Raw genomic sequence first — 17,347 nt, 5'->3', positions numbered from 1 at the left:
TTGTGGTTCTCCGCTGCAGCTTCCCCGCCTGTTTGAGCGCAGACAGCGCTTAAAGGGTTAAGGGAAGGAGTTCCTGCACAGTGACGGGCATGTTGTTAACCCTTTAAGTGATCCCTGCGCTCAGATACAAACAGGCGGGGAAGCTGCAGCGGAGAACCACAAGCCCCAACACGCATCCTCTGGGAGGATATTGTCAGGAAGGCTGCAATCAGATTGAGCTCCGCAGATAACGGATGTGATGAGGACGGGTACAGGTACCGCTGCAGGGACATTTCATTACCCGCCGCCTGCCATTGTGCACAGAGGGAAACAATCTGCAAACATCAATGGCTTCATATGTTTTTAAAAATCCACCCACTTTATGGATGCAGTGTGCTATGAAATGCACCCAGTGAAAGTTCTTCCTCCTATTAGCTCCCACGCTGCCTGTGTGCCGCCCTTGCCCTTGTGAACGCAGCCCCTATCTGTGCATCCCTGGCACTTTCAGCACTGCCCCTGACCCTTATCTGCGCCTCCCTGGCCCCTGTCTGCGCCCCTGGGCCCTGGTCCTTATCGGTGCCCCGTCCCTGGGCCTTGTCTGCGCCCCTGGCCTGTGTCCCCCCTGGCCTTTGTTTGCGCCCCTGTATGCGCCACCCTGGCCCTTTCAGTGCAGCCCCTGGCATATGTGTGTGTGTGTGTGGGGGGGGGGGGGGGAGAATCTTGACTAGTCACAGGAGTGTGGGGGTTGCATGGGAGGAGGGTTAAGACTTTGATAGGGCCCCCACAACAGTATTATACAATGAGACTACATGACAGACAGCGTGTGAGTATATACAGTACAGACCTTCTCATTCAAAGAGTTTTCTTTATTTTCATGACTATGAAAATTGTAGATTCACACAGAAGGCATCAAAACTATGAATTAACACATTTGGAATTATATACTTATCAAAAAATTATGAAACAACTGAAAATATGTCACATTCTAGGTTCTTTAAAGTAGCCACCTTCTGCTTTGATTACTGCTTTGCACACTCTTGGCATTCTCTTGATAAGCTTCAAGGGGTAGTCACCTGAAATGGTTTTCACTTCACAGGTGTGCCCTGTCAGGTTTAATAAGTTGGATTTCTTGCCTTATAAATGGGGTTGGGACCATCAGTTGCGTTGTGGAGAAGTCAGGTGGATACACAGATGATAGTCCTACTGAATAGACTGTTAGAATTTGTATTTTGGCAAGAAAAAAGCAGCTAAGTAAAGAAAAACGAGTGGCCATCATTACTTTAAGAAATGAAGGTCAGTCAGTCCGAAAAATTGGGAAAACTTTGAAAGTGTCCCCAAGTGCAGTCACAAAAACCCTGGCTCACATGGACATACAAAGAAACTGGCTCACATGCGGACCACCCCAGGAAAGGAAGACCAAGAGTCACCTCTGCTGCGGAGGATAAGTTCATCCGAGTCACCAGTCTCAGAAATCGCAGGTTAACAGCAGCTCAGATTAGAGACCAGGTCAATGCCACACAGAGTTCAAGCAGCAGACACATCTCTAGAACAACTGTTAAGAGGAGACTGTGTGAATCAGGCCTTCATGGTAGAATATCTGCTAGGAAACCACTGCTAAGGACAGGCAACAAGCAGAAGAGACTTGTTTGGGGTAAAGAACACAAGGAATGGACATTAGACAGGTGGAAATCTGTGCTTTGGTCTGAAGAGTCCAAACTTCCAACCACCGTGTCTTTGTGCGACGCAGAAAAGGTGAACGGATGGACTCTACATGCATGGTTCCCACCGTGAAGCATGGAGGAGGAGGTGTGATGGTGTGGGGGTGCTTTGCTGGTGACACTGTTGGGGATTTATTCAAAATTGAAGGCATACTGAACCATCATGGCTACCACAGCATCTTGCAGCGGCATGCTATTCCATCCGGTTTGCGTTTAGTTGGACCATCATTTATTTTTCAACAGGACAATGACCCCAAACACACCTCCAGGCTGTGTAAGGGCTATTTGACCATGAAGGAGAGTGATGGAGTGCTGCGCCAGATGACCTGGCCTCCACAGTCACTGGACCTGAACCCAATCGAGATGGTTTGGGGTGAGCTGGACCGCAGAGTGAAGACAAAAGTGCCAACAAGTGCTAAGCATCTCTGAGAACTCCTTCAAGACTGTTGGAAGACCATTTCAGGTGACTACCTCTTGAAGCTCACAAATAATGATCAGCCGGCACTCCGTAATAAATTGCGTGGTGCTCGCGTCCGAGATAACGATCCCAGGATAATAGCAAGAAAAGACCGGCACTCACTGTTTCTTGAAGAAAGAAAATCTTTATTGTCACATTAGATCGTGACGCGTTTCGACTCTCATCTGGAGCCTTTCTCAAACGTGAAGGATGTAATCCTTCACGTTTGAGAAAGGCTCCAGACGAGAGTCGAAACGCGTCACGATCTAATGTGACAATAAAGATTTTCTTTCTTCAAGAAACAGTGAGTGCCGGTCTTTTCTTGCTACCTCTTGAAGCTCATCAAGAGAATGCCAAGAGTGTGCAAAGCAGTAATCAAAGCAAAAGGTGGCTACTTTGAAGAACCTAGGATATGACATATTTTCAGTTGTTTCACACTTTTTTGTTATGTATATAATTCTACATGTGTTAATTCATAGTTTTGATGACTTCAGTGTGAATCTACAATTGTCATAGTCATGAAAATAAAGAAAACTCTTTGACTGAGAAGGTGTGTCCAAACTTTTGGTCTGTACTGTACATCTTGCAGCTTTATCAGTTGTTTGTCACTCTACGTCAATACCGAGTTAACGGCTATGTACACTTTCTGGGGAATTTTTTTAAAGATTGCATTTTACTTTATTTTTTGGTCTGTACTGTATATATTATATAGGAAAAGGATGGCGTGGCAGCCTGGTCTGGTCTAAATTGTGACTAGCCAAAGGAGCGGGGTTTACACAGGAGGGGGGAGTTGCGAAGCACGCGTTGGGGGGTGACCCATACAAAGATTTGCTGTGGGGGCCAGTCACTTCTAGCTTCACCTCTGATCATGTATGAGGCCTGTCACTCCCTCACAGTGTATAAGCAACCATTACTGCTCACTAGATCATCATCCATGAAGGCGAGCAGACCTAAAACAATGAATTACTATAATGGCTATTATGGTCTATCATAAACAAACTGTTTTATTAATAGCAAGAAAAAACAGTAAAACAACAACATTTTTTGCACAGCTCACCCTAAATTTCTGTAATCCAGACACTCCCATAATATGAAGAAAGAGGCAGCACGGATGAATCCCCCGGATCTGGGGTCATGAGAGACTTTAGTAACACATTTTCAATAGATCCAGTGCCTTGGAACTTAAAATAAAACGTAACTTTTATTTACATGAATAAAAAAACTCCATGGTGACCTCAGAGGACGCGTTTCACGCAGATCGCGCTTCATCAAGCCCTAGTGAGGACATTCTCCAGGAGAAATTTAAAAAACAAACTGAGCAATGGAGTGGAAAGTAAACTCGATGTATCACCGCCCCTCTCCTGCAGCTGTCCGCATGGCTGGATCATTAGACAAAATCTCAGGTGGGGAAAACTTCTCATGTTAGTGTGCAAGTGCAAGTATTTAAAAATGAGTACTGATCATATTTGATGTACATCCACTGGCATAAGCAATAAAGATAGTAGTAATAACCAGATTAGGCAAAGTATTACAAAAAAAAAACCTATAATTATCCACTGCTTAAGGTTGGTACATGTAGTACCACCGTTTGAGTTCGCCCACAGTTCTGTGTGTGAACACATACTAAGCTAAAGACCATAACATATGCATACAGTGGGGCTGTTTGGGATCAATGCATATCTGTGTGTGAACATGTGCCAAGATGGGAGCCACAGCATATGAGTAGGTCGTGGCTGATTTAAATAGAGTTTGTCACCAAAATATGACGTTATACACCACTTACATGGCTCTCTGGCACACCTATCCATGATTCTAATGGTTTCACCAGCAGGAAAAACGAGCCTCTTCCTTGGCCCGCCCTGCAAGTCCCTTGCTTCATCCACAGGACCGGCCGATATCCCACGTGTGCGCAGTGCACCGCTGGCCCGGGCATGCACACTGTGATGCCCATTGTGGGCACGGCATCCCTACATGCCGGGCCAAGGAAGAGGCTGGGGAGGAGTTATGTAACAGGAAGGCAGAGCAGCCTGGCCACTTACATACCGAATGCCACCCCCGGGCACTTGCGAGCCCTCGTTTACATATGGATTAAACGTCGTTTTTTCCTGCTGGTGAAAGTCAGAAGAAAATTGCAAAGGTACCATTAGAATCATGGATAGGTGTGCTAGAGAGCCATGTAAGTGGTGTATAACGTCATATTTTGGTGACAGACTCCCTTTGAAGGGAGTCTTTCACCTAAAATGACCATTATACACCACAAACATCATGATATCCATTACATTCCCCATATTATAATCTTACCTTTCATATTGCTGTCCGTCGCCTATTCTCTCTTAAAAACGCTTTTAATCCATATGCTAATTAGGTTCTGAAGGTGCCCAGGGGCGGTGTTTATGCGGCCGGTGCCCAGGCTCCACGGCGCTGTTCAAATCAAACCCCTCCCCTTTCACCCCTCTGGCCCGCCCTCGGTTCTTGAGATACCATCCTCCAGTCAATGACAGATCCGGCACCTGCGCCTGCGCACTCCATTACCCACTAGGGCAGAGGCAGCAGAGCGTTTAATCCGCATGCGCCGGCCCGATCTAGCCGGCGGAAGTAAACTGCCAAAATATCGGGATGTACGGGCCGGCGCATGCGCATTAAACGCTCTGCTGCCTCTGCCCTAGTGGGTAATGGAGTGCGCAGGCGCAGGCGCCGGATCTGTCATTGACTGGAGGATGGTATCTCAAGAACCGAGGGCGGGCCAGAGGGGTGAAAGGGGAGGGGTTTGATTTGAACAGCGCCGTGGAGCCTGGGCACCGGCCGCATAAACACCGCCCCTGGGCACCTTCAGAACCTAATTAGCATATGGATTAAAAGCGTTTTTAAGAGAGAATAGGCAACGGACAGCAATATGAAAGGTAAGATTATAATATGGGGAATGTAATGGATATCATGATGTTTGTGGTGTATAATGGTCATTTTAGGTGAAAGACTCTCTTTAAACGGTTTCTACCACATCGTTTTGACAAATTTAGCTGTCAGACACTAACGATCCGCTAGTGTCTGCTCTACCAAACAATGCTATTATAATAGCTTTTTGTGCAGCCGTTTCCATAAAAAACTTACTTTTATTGATATGCTAATGAGCCTGTAAGTGCTATGGGGGCGTCTTTTCAGCACCTAGAGGCTCGGTCTACCTTCACAAAATGCCGCCCAGCGCGTCCCTCCAGCACGCCCATCTCCTCTGGAATGTGATCCTACCTCTGTCTTCGGTGCATCTGTCTTCAGCGCAGGCGCAGTAAATGTCTGACCGCTGCCTGCACAGACATCTCGGTCATCGGCGCAGGCGCAGTGGAGATGTCTGTGCAGGAAGCGGTGAGACATTCACTGCGCCTGCGCCGATGACCGAGATGTCTGTGCAGGCAGCGGTGAGACATTTACTGCGCCGAAGACAGACGCGCACGGCGCAGGCACGAGAATTCGTCCGCTGACTCAGAGGTAGGATCGCATTCCAGAGGAGATGGGCGTGCTGGAAGGACGCCCATAATAGCATTGTTTGGTAGAGCAGACACTAGCGGATCGCTAGTGTCTGACAGCTAAATTTGTCAAAACGATGTGGTAGAAACCCTTTAAGGGCATAGATGTAAAAGCCCAATGAAGCTCTCCTAAGTTAAAAACACGCTATAAAGACACACAATAATTGTGTGTCAGGCAAAATATAAACATACATTGTATAATGATTATATTTGAAGCCTATATTTGTAATGGCATGAATAAAAAATATAAAACCAAATATATTTTGTCTAATGAGCCAGCCATGCGGACAACTGCAGGAGAGGGGCGGTGATACATCGAGTTTACTTTCCACTCCATTGGTCAGTTTGTTTTTTAAATTTCTCCTGGAGAATGTCCTCACTAGGGCTTGATGAAGTGTAATCTGCACGAAACGTGTGCTCCCGAGGACACCATGGAGTTTTTAATTCATGTAAATAAAAGTTACTTTGTATTTTAAATTCCAAGGCGCTGGATCTATTAAAAATGTTGTTAATAGTTTTTCTCTACTCTTCTCTTCCATTTTGCTTTTACTTTGTGTTTTTAATAATAAGAAAATTATTTTCTGCATTTTATGCATGTTCTGAAATATTTTATAATTTTTTTATATATTCCACCAAAATGCAATTTACTTTTAGTTGAGTTCATTTTAATAATTAAACCACTAATCTTGATTACAAAAGTTGTTCTCAGATTTGTGAAGATGTTTATATAAGATTCATTTCTTCTTGTCATTAAAAGCTCCGGTGCCTCCAGTAACTAATTTCCGTATAATAGAAGAGAGACTTTTTGGCTTAAAGGTGGCCTGGACTCTTCCTTTGGGAAAACTTGATGGTTACAAAATTTATATTCCAAGATGTAAGTAATATCACATAAAAGTTACTTTCACAGACTGTAAAAATCGAATTAAAAAATTACACTCAAAACAAGTCCCAATAGTCTCTTGTGATTGTGGACCTTCTGAAACAATAAAATTGATTGGACTCAGAGCAAAATGTCTTCGAATGTACTATCTGTGCGCAGCATCTTCAGACCTGTGTTCACACTTACAGTGTTCCAGGAAATATCTGAATGAGCAATCAGGAGGCAAAGGAACAAACACCCTGAGTGGGATCCACTTACACTTTTAAATCTCCATTTATTGTTATACTCGCACAATTAAAACTTGTATAAAAGCCTTTTATAAAAACAATCTGTGTTCTTCACTCACTTCACCCGGCCAGTTTCAAGGGCTACTGGGTTTTGCTCTGGGTCCCATCAGTTTTATTGTTTTATAGTAGTTACTTTACAAGGGAAATAAAGGAGCATTCCCAGAATGAAAATGATAAGTGCTTTATCACTGGGACCCCCACCGACCTTGAGAAGGTGGATCCAGTGTCTCCTGTATGAATGGAGTGGTGGTCTGCATGCACACTGCCGCTCTGAATGCTATGTGAGGGCCAAATATAGCCAAGTACAGTGCTCAGTTATCTATTTGTTCCATGGTGTTTAAAGGGGATATACATGTGTGATCTCCTCTCCATTCAGATGGGGAACACAGTCCCTTCTTCTTGTTTCTTGTGAACAGTAAAGGTGCTACTGTCGGGTCTCGCCAAGGGTGGACTAGAATTTAAAGAGGCCCTGAAAAAAATAATCTAAAAGTGGCCCATGTTGTTGGCGTAACCAAACTGACAGAAGGCAAGGCAACACAAGTAGGCAGGGACAACAGAAGTAGGCAGGGCCGCGATTCTGTAGCACAGCACAAAATACTGCCTCAGCAGAAGCAACTACCATAGTGCAGCACAATATACTGCCATCCTCACCACAGTGCTGAGGACAGTGATACAGTTGAGTTCAGAAGGGCACCTGCGAACATTGGCCAGGAGCATGACTACCTGATGCTCTTACATTAATGCTGATAGCATCAGATCCTTGTGTAACCAGCTGTGACGATGGCTCAATTGGCCTCCTGGGCATCAGCCCACAGGGGATTTTCCCTGTATGGTCTATGGCCAGTCCCACCGATCAGAAAGGTGGTAAGCTGTCATTCTGGGAAAAACCCTTTATCTGTATTGGAGAGTGGTTGCTGAAAAAGAATGCAAACCTGTCTGTCAACAGATAACAGTAAATCAGCCAGCAAAATACTATAATCTATAGAAAGTCTATGACAGTGATAGGGGAGCAAAATCACTTTGCACCAGTGATACTCGCTTTATGAGAACTGTTCTTGTGGGTAGCATGGATATATGTAAACCTGATGAAGATGAAGATTACTACTTTTCCTCTATGGAAATAAAATTTTCTGCTTTCTTAGCTAACAGACCTGGATTTACATATGAACACATTTTAAATGGAGACGTCTCATCACACATTATTGATAACTTAGAGGAGGATAAAGAATACACTGTTAGCATCTACGCCGTTTATCCTGAAGGACCTAGCCAACCGGTGTCAGCAGTGGGCCGTACATGTAAGTCAGCTGTATAGCTTTTATGATTGTTTTTTATAGTATTCACACCTCATCCTAATATGTTGACTATGAAGACAGACTTGTTTTTACAGTGCAATAGTGAACTTTAGCGTAAAAATCCATTAAAGTGGTCTACTTTACTGCAGTGCGTTTCTAGATTCATTAAGCAGCTGTTCACACTGTGCTTATGGTTTATTTAACTTTTTTTTTTTTTTTTTTTTAGTGAAGTTGCTTTCTGTCAAAAATTTGACACTACAGAATATCACAACAGGAACTATTCGAGCACACTGGACTCCGGTTCAGGGAGCCACAGGCTATCGACTTACTTGGTCATCTGCAGGTAGGATCACATTCTAGTATTGGTTATTGTATTTCAACTGCTTAATAAATAGGTAACAGATTCCTTAATTTGGGATAATGCTGTAAGGTACACAGTATGTAGCCATTTGCCAAAGCCCAGGAATATCACAATGCTGCTTAACTTATTAATTGTTGAATCCTGCATATTTCAAAAGAATCCACTAATAGCCCAAATTGGAGGGGAATGGTCCACAATGTATACACAGGATGCATTTTAACCAAATACTTTCTTTTTCCAAAAGACAAGTGATGTTCAGACAAACCTTTCTTATCATTAAATTGGAGTACAGCTGCATTTGTATGCAGCAGTCCTACAAGGAGATGAATGACCACTACTACGATCGTTCTTCTTCTTCCCCATTCATATTAATTGTTTGTTGACAGCACATCCCTGTTTACATAGGGGGATGCAGTCAAACATTGATTTTATCTAGCACATGAAATATATTTGATTGTTTGCTCCTTTGTTAGGTGATTGGCTCCATCTTTACATGGGCCAATTATTGGCAAGGAGCATTGATACACATGCTCATTATTGATAACTGTCCGAACCTCTGCCTATGTAAAAAAGGGCCCATACAATTGTAGCTCTAAGAAAGAAAAGCCAGTTGGTGGACCTGTACCTGCTGAGTGCCCTCCCCTCAAAAAAGCAGTTCTTTATGTAAATTAGCCTAGTGGTACCATATGAACTCATCTTTGGCACCTTACATACTAAATTACTAAATGGAGCCACTTGGTCCTGTTTTTCCAACTTAGAGGGGTTGCATTCTTGAGGCATTATGAATAGTACCCTATTTTAAAGGAGTTGATAGGACTCCTTTACACACATATTTTCTTTTCACACTTTTGAATACAAAGAGACCATTGCTTGAACATTTTGCATAAAAAAATTACCTAGAAAAAAAAGTACACAAATGGGGAAAAAAAACACCACTACCAAAAAGTTTGTGTGTCCTGCATTACAAACTTCTTATAGACATTCAGCTAACATCAGGAGTTGGTAATTGTTCTGCAAAAAAGCACATGTGGAAAATTAAAAAAAGCCTCAAAAGACGGGAAAAAATGCCAAAAACAATGTGTTTCAGCTATTTCCAACCTTATTACTGGGGAAACATGCGGTACTGTATTCTGTCTGAGGTGTGCTGACTTCTTTATCAAGCCTTTTTGAACAGCTGAAAAGCAGTTTGCTATGCTTACTCTAAGGCCTCACGCGCACGGCCATTGTTTTGGTCCGCATCCGAGGCGTCGTTTTGGCTGCTCGGATGCGGACCCATTCACTTAAATAGTGCCGCAAAAGATGCAGACAGCACTCCGTGTGCTGTCCGCATCCGTTGCTCCGTTCTGTGGCCCCGCTAAAAAAATATAACATGTCCTATTCTTGTCCGCGCTTTGCGGACAAGAATATGCAGTTATATGTAAAGGCTGTCCGTGCCATTTCGCAAATTGCGGACCGCGCACGGACGCCATCCATGTTTTGCGGATCCTCGATTTGCGGACTGCAAAACACACCACAGTCGTGTGCATGTGGCCTAAAACTGACAGATTTTGCTGTTTCTGGGGAACACTTGACCCGGGAACTCTGGTTGGGAAACACTAGGCTAAAAACTTTAAAAAATACAGTGGCATCTTGCTAATTATAGAGGTTAGGATTTTGAACTTATTGTTCCTATGGTTATGTCTTGTGTTATTTATTAGGCTACTGAATTTGTCTATCTCTTACTGATGAGCTTAAAGATTTCATACAGAAGTTAAAACACAAATTATATACTAATATATTTTTATCATGCAGAGGGATTTAATCAAAATGTCAACCTGGCAGATAGTTACTCTCAGTACCTGATTCAGGGACTGCATCCTGACACTGAGTGTACAGTAACTATCAATCCGATCTTTGTAGACACAGAGGGCCCTGTGGTTACCGCTAAAGCTACAACCTGTGAGTATACATTTACTTCAAGTATTAATGAACAGTTTATGGTATGAGGCTTAATATACTGTAGTCTATAGTAAACTATGAATCCTCTTTTGAGTGTATTTTACTAATTGCATACATTCTTTTCATGACCATAATATTTGTAGTGGCTTCAAGCTATGTACAGAGTCTGAAAGTGAGTGCAGTGACTATCAATACAGCTGTGATATCATGGAATGCAGTACAGGGTGCTACAGGATATCGACTGGCATGGGGCCCAACTCCAGGTAAGTCTTAAAATGATTTGTATATAAGTACAGGTTAGTACTGAAAATACACATAGATATATAAAATGTATCAAAGGCTTTACATGTATTGCTTATGCATCAGTAATTAAAAGCCAAAATTAAGAGTGGATCCTAAACATGGGGAATATAATGAAAATGTATACTTATCTTCTTTGCAACCACTCCTAATTTTGGCTTCAAAATCTTGATGCAACACATTTCCAGTGTAGGAATAAGGTTTTATGGTGCATGACCCATTCAATGAATAGAAACGATTTTCAGCCGCAGAAATTTTTGCAGTGAAATCTGCTGCATCTTAAAGGGATTTTCTTGGGCTTCAGATACTGTGGACCTATCCTTAGGGTAGATCATCAAAATCAGATCGGCAGGGATCTGACTCTTGGCACCCTAGCTATCACCTTTGAGGGTACTTTAGATGCAATTAAACATGTCAGGGGGATATTGTCACGTTCGGGTGTGGGAGGGAAACACCACACCTAACATAGGAGGGAAAGAGGTGAGGGAGTAAGGCCTGGAAACTAGGGAAAGGAGATGGACACCTCCTAGTAAAACCCTAATCAAAGTCCTGACTAACTACCAGTATGATTAGACCCCAGAGGTAGGTGAGTTCATACACAGAAATACCTAATGTCCTAACTCACCCTATAGGACCCTGGTACTAATGTCAGGACTGAGACAACCTGTTCCACATGAGTCTCCCTCAGGCCTCAATACAAATGACAGGGAAATGCTACACACAAAATAACCCAGACAAAATACAAAAGGGAAAGAAAACACTTAACTTCAAGTGGCTATGGCAGCACCTGGAACTCAGCCGAGATCCACACACCAGCTATCCACAACTCTAACAGAAGATTTAAACCACATAGCATAGTGGGAGAAACAACAATAAATAGAGAAGGTTAAATAACCATAATAGCCACACCTGGGGAAAGAAGGTGTGGCAAGCACCAGAAACACAGAACGTCTTTTGATCCAAACAGAAAACATGTCAGATCAAATTACGTGTTGCCAGTCACACCAATCTCCTGCCACCTGTCACGGGAACGCCTGTGACAGATATTTAAGAGTGAGCTTTAAGTAGTAAAAATACATCCTAGTGATTCAGTAAGCTTTTCACAAACAGAGTTTGACTACAGTAGCGCTGCCTGTGATTTAATACACTGCCACAGTTAGTGGTGCATTGGAATACAGTTTTTTTTACAGGCTCCTGACATTAATGACCTATCCTGAGTGTTTATTAGCTGTGCAAGCTTACTGCAACTCATCTCCCATTCAATTTAATTTGAGCTGAGATGCAGTAACTACAGATGGCCTTGCGGTTCGCCCAGCGGTCTTTTCCCGGCGAACTTTGTGTGTTCGCCGCCCACCATATTCTTTTACATTATAAAGAACTTTGACCCATGACACATCCATCAGGTGGTACAGGACAGCCAATTGAGACATTTCAGCACATGGACGTACCCCCTACCTTATAAATAAACCTGATCTGGCCACCATTTTACATTCAGTGCTTTGCCAGTGTAGAGAGAGGTTGCTGTGTGGAGCAGGGACAGGCTGTTAGGGACACCAAACGCTAGCTAATAGGGCCACAAAAGTCCTTTTAAGGACTGGTATTGGTGTGCTATCAATAGGTGTGATACACAGAGGGGTGCAATATACTTATAATATGCTTTTATAATGAGGCAAAAACACATAGATCTATATAGTGATCACCTGGAAGTCAGGGGCCTATGGGCCAGGGGCTTACTAGGGCCATTTTTATATAGGGTAAGGTTCCGGACGGGGTCGCTCTGATCAGGGAGGGTGGTCTGTGGTTAGGCTATCAGGGCCAGAATAGCACCCCCCTGTAGGGCAATATCAGGGACAGTTCTTTGCCCACCCGGTCCTTCAATACCGCATCATCATCTAGCCCAGGGATGGATGTTTTTTTGCTTTCTTTCCTGGATTCATCTATGTGCACTGGAACCCCCCGGATTGTGGTAGGACATATGTTTTCTGATTTGGTGCCGCCGAGCACCTGATTTAGTGCCGCTGAGCACTTGTTATTGCCTACCACATCTATGCTTTTTGCTTAACTTTAATAATTTAATTTATTTTCATTTTGAGGGATATCTTTTCAATTCACAAGTCCGCAAAATGGGTCCGCATCCGTTCTGCAATTTTGCAGAACGGGTGCAGACCTATTAATTTTCAATGGGGCCGGAATTTGCTGTCCGCATCCGCATTTGCAGATCTGCACTTCTGCATCCGTGCTTTGAACATTGAACATGTCCTATTCTTGTCCGTAATTGCAGACAAGATTAGGCATTTTCTATTATAGTGCCAGTGATGTGCGGTCCGCAAATTGCGGAATGCACATTGCCGGTGTCCGTGTTTTGCGGATCCGCAAAACACTTACGGAGGTGTGTATGGACCTTCAAAGTAACATTATTAATGGTTACGTTTTATCTTTATGTATATTATAATGGATTGCCTTCCTTGTACAATGTTATAATATACTTTCTATGTTAGAAAGTATATTATCGTGCATTTGTTTTGTGCGGCAGTTGTGTGCGGTTCTGCTGTGATAATGCAGGCATATAGAGGGACAAGCGTTATTGGAACAAATAATTTCTACTGGTGTGATATACCAGTCATCCCACAAAAAAACTGATTGAAGTGGGGCGTTATATACCAATATACTTTCTTTATAGTGCATTTGGGTACTGTATAGTGCATTTGCACATGCGCGTACGCAAAAATTATATTGCCGATATTTCGCATTGAAAAAAAATGAATGGAGATTGCAAATTCGAATAATACATGTGGTATGTCACTGTCCATGTTGTGGGACTATTTGTGCACTTCTAGTAATTATTTCTTGGCTGCAAATGTGAGCTGAAGGTTTTTCAGGTTCGCCTGCCATTAAAATGAATGGGACCCGCCGCAAATTTGCGGTTCGAGAACATTTGATCGCGTTCGCGAACAGTCCCGGCAGATGTTCGTCCATCACTAGCAGTAACCTCTAATGGTCAATAAACTTTGAATGGAGCTGTGTTTCCTGTTATATTCAAAATGCTACTTCCTATGCTGGAGGCTTCAGGGAACCACTGACCAGTGGGGGTGCGGGTATTAGACTCTAACTATCTTTAGGACAGGTCATCAATATCAGGAGACTGGAAAACCCCTTTGAATTTTATGAACATTTAGAAGCAGAAAATAAAGGTGGCCATACAGTCTAAAGTTGATCAGAATGGACAGTTTTAACCAAAGCGAACATCCATTGGTTAAAATTTCACAATTGTTTTAGTCATCCAACGAGAGGCCATTATGGTTTGAAATTAAGTTGGCGAGTTTATTATTTTCATCTGATAGACTTCAGATTACAGATGTTTGTTATGAATTTTGCAACATTTTGGCCAGAAGATGAACCCAAACTTTTTTAGGTTAGTTTGAGACAAATTCTGTAAAATGGCACATAGCACCATATTACTTATCCACGCCATGTTGGTGGGAAAAAGCACTAGGGAGGAAGAAGAAGGGGTCTCACATGACCCTGAGAGGAAGTGGGGGAAAGGACTTGCTCTGATTGGCTCCCAGGATGACAGACAGCCTGAATGAGCCAATCAGTGCTGCAGCAGGCAGAGAGGTGCCCTAGCAGAACGAGCAGAATGTCATTCTGTGTTGGGCTGTAAATGGGGATGGTTGGGTCTTACAGTGTCTGCCAGAAATGCCACAAATGATCTTAGGGAGTCAGGGGCAGTCATGAGTCACAATAAAGCTTGTATTCTACTGCCAGGGACAGTGAAGAAAAAGGCTAGAATTACAGAGAAGAAGAATTGCGTGTCTAGAATAGGGACAAGCAGGGAAAGCTGTCAGCCAGGCAGTAAGAAGAGAGGAACGGAGGCCCCATTTTAACAGAAATACTTTTTTGGGGGGGGGGGGGGGGTTGGAATAAGTGTAAAACTGTACAACACGTGTTTTACAATCGAAACACCTTAAATACTAGTTCAAACTCTGTATCAGGGCATCTTAATGTATTTAATTATTTTTAAGTTGTTTAAGTTTTAAAAACCGTATAAAATACGCAGGGTAGCGGACAAAAACATCAGTGAGTGATAACATAATATTATCTCCACACAGGGAAAAATAAAAAATTCATAAAAAATGAATGAAAATAGATATGTTTTCTTAAAGCACACTAAAGGGTGTTGTACACCAATTTTCAGGGCAATTGGAGCCGCTTTGGTTTGGTCCAAATCGATTCTGATCCAAACTCTTTGAAAAATTTTGAGAACTTAGCCAAAACGAATTTCAAGTGGTTCGCTCATCTCTACCTAAGCTCTCTCATTGAGGAACATTCCCAGAAGGATCTTTCATCCATTGTGTAATTTGATTGAACATGTATGATTTAGAGTTCGGTCTTAGTCCTGTGCTGCTGGTGATTGTGCCAGTGTTATGGCTTGGAAAATGATAAATGAGACGGGCCTGCCGGCACATCCTCTTCTTTGCCCATGTCACACCCCATTTCCTGAGCACTCAGGAAAAGTGGCGCGAGCTGCAAAAAGTCACATATTTTGCTACAAGAAAACATTGAGACAAAATCTGTGGCATTAATACGCTAAAAAAGTGGTGTATATTTCATAATAAATGCCCCCTTAAATTCCATATAACTAAGGAGTAATTAAGCTTTATTTACTAACAACTGTAGACTCCCTTTTTTCATTCATATGTAAATTAAAACATTTTCTACTTTTCCTTTCGCAACAAAGAATTTATTGGCCAAGATCGTCCAAGACAACTTGCACTGAATAGCACGCTTTCTTCCTTTGAGCTAAAAAACCTGGTACACAACACCGAATATGTGATCTCTTTATATGTACTCTTTGGCTCTACGGTGGGACCTGGAATCTCAACAACTGTCCGAACCTGTAAGTAGTAAAGAATTATTTTATAGCAACTTACAATTTGTCTAGTCAGGTTTGTCATTGTACTTTACATTTGGACAATATCCCAAGAATATTATGTTCCTGAGCTTCTGACTACAAGAGGTATCTACTGTGATATTCTTGTTATAAAAATACCAGAACCTCAGTGGAAACCTGACAAATCCAATTAATTCAGTATTTAAGATCTGTTTGGAAAAGTTCTGCCATAGCTGTCATTGGCTCCATTATGAGCAGAAGACATGATGCAGAAATAAGACTTTTTATATTTCCATACTGCTTAACCCTTTCATGATCAAAGGTCATTGATGCCCCAGTGTCCAGGTCAAAATTTACAAATCTGACATGCGTCACTTTAAGTGGTAATAGCTTTGGAACACTTTTACTTATCCAAGCCATTCTGAGAATGTTTTCTCGTGACACATTGTACTTCATGACAGTCATAAATTTGAGTCAATATATATCACCTTTATTTCTGAAAAAATCCCAAATTTACCAAAAAATTGAAAAAATTTGCAATTTTCTAAATTTCTATTTCTCTGCTTCTAAAACAGAAAGTGATACCTCATAAAATATTTATTACATAACATTCCCCACATGTCTACTTTATGTTGGCATCATTTTGGAAATGTTATTTTTTTTTTTTTTAGGACATTACAAGGCTTAGAAGTTTAGAAGCAATTCTTAAAATTTTTAAGAAAATTTCCAAAACCCACTTTTTAAGGACTAGTTCAGGTCTGAAGTCACTTTGTGGGGCCTACATAGTGTATACCCCCATAAATGACCCCATTGTAGAAACTACACCCCTCAAGTTACTTACAACCAATTTTACAAACGTTATTAACCCTTTAGGTGTTCCACAAGAATAAAATTTCTAAATTTCACTTATTTAGCAGATTTTCTATTTTATGACATTTTTTTTCTTTAACACATTAAGGGTTAACAGCCAAACAAAACTCAATATTTATTACTCTGATTCTGCGGTTTACAGAAACACCCCACATGTGGTTGTAAACTGATGTAGGGGCGCACGGCATGGCGCAGGAAGGAAAGGAACACCGTATGGTTTTTGGAAGGCAGATTTTGCTGGATTGGTTTTCTGAACGCCATATGTTTTTTATTTTTCTACCGATCGTCTTGTGCAGGGGCTCTTTGAAACAAAAAAAATGATGTTTTAGTGTCTCCATAGTCTGAGAGCCATAGCTTTTTTTATTTTTTGGGCGATTGTCTTAAATATGGGCTAATTTTTTGCGGGATGAGGTAACGGTTTGATTGGTACTATTTTGGGGTATATACGCCTTTTTTGATCGCTTGGTGTTGCACTTTTTGTGATGTAAGGTGACAAAAATGGCTTATTTTTTTACACCGTTTTTATTTTTTATGGTGTTTATTGGACGGGGTTGATGATGTGATATATTTATAGAGATGGTCGTTACGGACGCGGTGACACCTAATATGTATGTTTTTTTTTTGTTTGTTTTTTTTATAGGAAAAGGAAATTTATTTTTTACATTTTTATTTATTTATTTTTACTTTTATTATTTTCACATTTTTTTTAATCAGTTCCCTCTTGGATCTTGAAGATCCAGTGGGGCTGATGGTTGTACTATACTTTGCAATGCTCTTCCATTGCAAAGTATAGTACAATGAGATGCCTGTAGGTGGCAGCACTGGACGCCTATACCATGGCAACCGGACGCCT

At 41.9% G+C, this 17,347-nt stretch overlaps 1 protein-coding gene across 1 annotated transcript in view; it reads left to right on the top strand.

The window, feature by feature from the left end:
- Positions 1-17,347, top strand: part of LOC122925784 (collagen alpha-1(VII) chain-like) — a 556,601-nt gene that overhangs the window by 28,758 nt on the left and 510,496 nt on the right. Inside the window, 6 exon segments of the mRNA XM_044277135.1 lie at positions 6,430-6,546; positions 7,982-8,137; positions 8,361-8,477; positions 10,287-10,433; positions 10,577-10,696; positions 15,472-15,630. Coding sequence (XP_044133070.1) covers positions 6,430-6,546; positions 7,982-8,137; positions 8,361-8,477; positions 10,287-10,433; positions 10,577-10,696; positions 15,472-15,630 — 816 coding nt within the window.

Source organism: Bufo gargarizans, chromosome 2, assembly GCF_014858855.1.
Source record: "Bufo gargarizans isolate SCDJY-AF-19 chromosome 2, ASM1485885v1, whole genome shotgun sequence".
Taxonomy (NCBI): Eukaryota; Metazoa; Chordata; class Amphibia; order Anura; family Bufonidae; genus Bufo; species Bufo gargarizans.
This window is presented reverse-complemented; position numbering and strand designations above follow the sequence as displayed.